This window comes from Penaeus vannamei, chromosome 42 (assembly GCF_042767895.1).
Source record: "Penaeus vannamei isolate JL-2024 chromosome 42, ASM4276789v1, whole genome shotgun sequence".
NCBI lineage: Eukaryota > Metazoa > Arthropoda > Malacostraca > Decapoda > Penaeidae > Penaeus > Penaeus vannamei.
This window is the reverse complement of record NC_091590.1, coordinates 9,224,823-9,227,322: the sequence shown is the minus strand read 5'-3', so window position 1 is coordinate 9,227,322 and position 2,500 is coordinate 9,224,823. Positions and strand designations below refer to the sequence as shown.

At 44.2% G+C, this 2,500-nt stretch overlaps 1 protein-coding gene across 1 annotated transcript in view; it reads left to right on the top strand.

Moving 5' to 3' along the window:
- LOC113806177 (uncharacterized) overlaps window positions 1-2,500 on the top strand; it is a 4,170-nt gene that overhangs the window by 801 nt on the left and 869 nt on the right. Inside the window, exons 2-3 of the mRNA XM_027357297.2 lie at window positions 69-1,441; window positions 2,144-2,500. The exon at window positions 2,144-2,500 is cut by the window's right edge and continues 869 nt beyond it. Of these exons, the coding sequence (XP_027213098.2) occupies window positions 69-1,441; window positions 2,144-2,500 (1,730 nt within the window). The remainder of the gene's footprint in view (window positions 1-68; window positions 1,442-2,143) is intronic.

Sequence of the window (2,500 nt, the reverse complement as noted above, 5' to 3'; positions counted from 1 at the left end):
ACTGAGAAATGAATATATCAAGAGGAAAATATTTCTGTGAATAACCTTATTCATTCCCTTTTCCACAGCTCTGGCCGGGGCGTGTTTGGCCCAGCAAGGTTACCTTCCACCTACCAATGGATTCAATGGTAATGGCAATGGCAATGGCAACGGAAATGGCAATGGCAACGGATTCGTCAACGGCAACGGAAATGGGGCCAATGGAAACGTGTTCGGAAATGGGAACGGAGCGAATGGAAATGGTGTGAATGGCAATGGTTATAGTTACAGTAATGGTAACGGTGTAAATGGCAATGGTAATGGCGTGAATGGTAATGGTAATGGTGTAAATGGTAATGGAGTGAATGACAATGGCGTCAATGGAAATGGAAATGGGTACAGCTACAGTAATGGCAATGGAAACGGCGTAAATGGTAATGGCAATGGCAATGGAAACGGCGTGAATGGTAATGGTAATGGCAATGGAAACGGCGTGAATGGTAATGGTAATGGCAATGGATATAGCTATGGAAATGGTAACGGAGTAAATGGCAATGGCAACGGCGTAAATGGCAATGGTAATGGCAATGGAAACGGCGTGAATGGCAATGGTAATGGATATAGTTATGGAAATGGTAATGGAGTAAATGGCAATGGCAACGGCGTGAATGGTAATGGCGTGAATGGCAATGGAAATGGAGTAAATGGCAATGGAGGATATAGCTATGGTAACGGAAATGGTAATGGTGTGAATGGCAATGGAAATGGTAATGGTGTGAATGGCAATGGAAATGGTAATGGTGTGAATGGCAATGGAAATGGTAATGGTGTGAATGGTAATGGAAATGGTAATGGATACAGCTACACCAATGGCAATGGAGTAAATGGCAATGGCGTGAATGGTAATGGTAACGGTGTGAATGGCAATGGCAATGGAGTAAATGGCAATGGAGTAAATGGCAATGGAGGATACAGCTATGGCAATGGCAATGGAAATGGTAATGGAGTAAATGGCAATGGAAATGGTAATGGTGTGAATGGCAATGGAAATGGTAATGGCGTGAATGGCAACGGATACAGCTACACCAATGGCAATGGAAATGGTAATGGCAATGGCAATGGAAATGGAAATGGTAATGGTGTGAATGGCAATGGAAATGGCAACGGAGTAAATGGTAACGGATACAGCTACACCAATGGCAACGGAGTAAATGGCAATGGCAACGGAAACGGCAATGGCTTCAACGGCAACGGAAACGGCCTCAACGGCAACGGAAACGGCAACGGCTTCAACGGCAACGGCTTCGTAGACCCTATCACTGCCCTGGCCGACGCCATTGGAGGTGGAGGCGTCCCAGGTGTGGACTACCCCATCCTGGCCTTCGTCCCCGCCACCGGCTTCTCCTGCAACGGCCAACTGCCTGGATATTACGCCGACACTGCTCCCGAGGCCGGCTGCCAGGTGAGTGCCAGGTCCTGTCTGAAAGGAAATTTAATCTTTTGTTATTTCAAAGGAAACGATATATAATGAAAAAAAGAGAAAAGGTAATTCCAATGGGATTTTCTATCTTATCTTTAACGAGAAGAGAGATAGCATCAGATCTTCATATTTTATACTACAGGGATCAATATTGTCAACTCAAATGAAGCAATTACTAAAATATTTAGCTTTTGTCATTAATTTTGTGGTGTTTGCAAGTAAAATGCAGCTATAGAGTAGGGTGGGCCTTCAATATACCCACACACAGAAATATGGAGAGAAATTCATGATTAGCATTTATGTTCAATAACCATCTTGTAAGCACACGCACACACGAGGACACCCACACACCTACAGACGAGTACACACACACACACGCACACATACACACACACACCCACCTACAGACGAGTACACACACACATACACACACCCCCACAGACGAGCACACACACACACAGACACAGTGTTGTCCGATGTAGTTAACTTGCCTATTTGTATTCATATTTGGTTGATCAAATGACCATCGTCATTTACGTGCAATTCAGCGAAATTTACACACATCTTACGTTCAATGTTTTCAGGTACATACCGTACAGTCGATGCATCTCATTGCATTCCATTATTCCACCTATTTTTGCCCATTAGATAAATTCTGACACAGTTACTGTTGATGCATTTCAGGTGTTCCACATCTGTCAGGCAGGAGGCAGGATCGACTCGTTCCTTTGTCCCAATGGAACAATCTTCAACCAGCAATATTTCGTGTGCGATTGGTGGTACAACTTTGACTGTTCCACGGCTGAACAGTTCTATGGTCTGAATGCTGAGATTGGCAAGGTGAATGGAAATGGTAATGGCAATGGAAATGGTAATGGAAATGGTAATGGCAACGGAAATGGTAATGGTAATGGCAACGGCAATGGAAATGGATACACCAACGGTAACGGAAATGGATATACCAATGGTAATGGCAACGGAAATGGCTATACCAATGGCAACGGCAACGGAAACGGTTTCACCAATGGAAATGGAAACGGA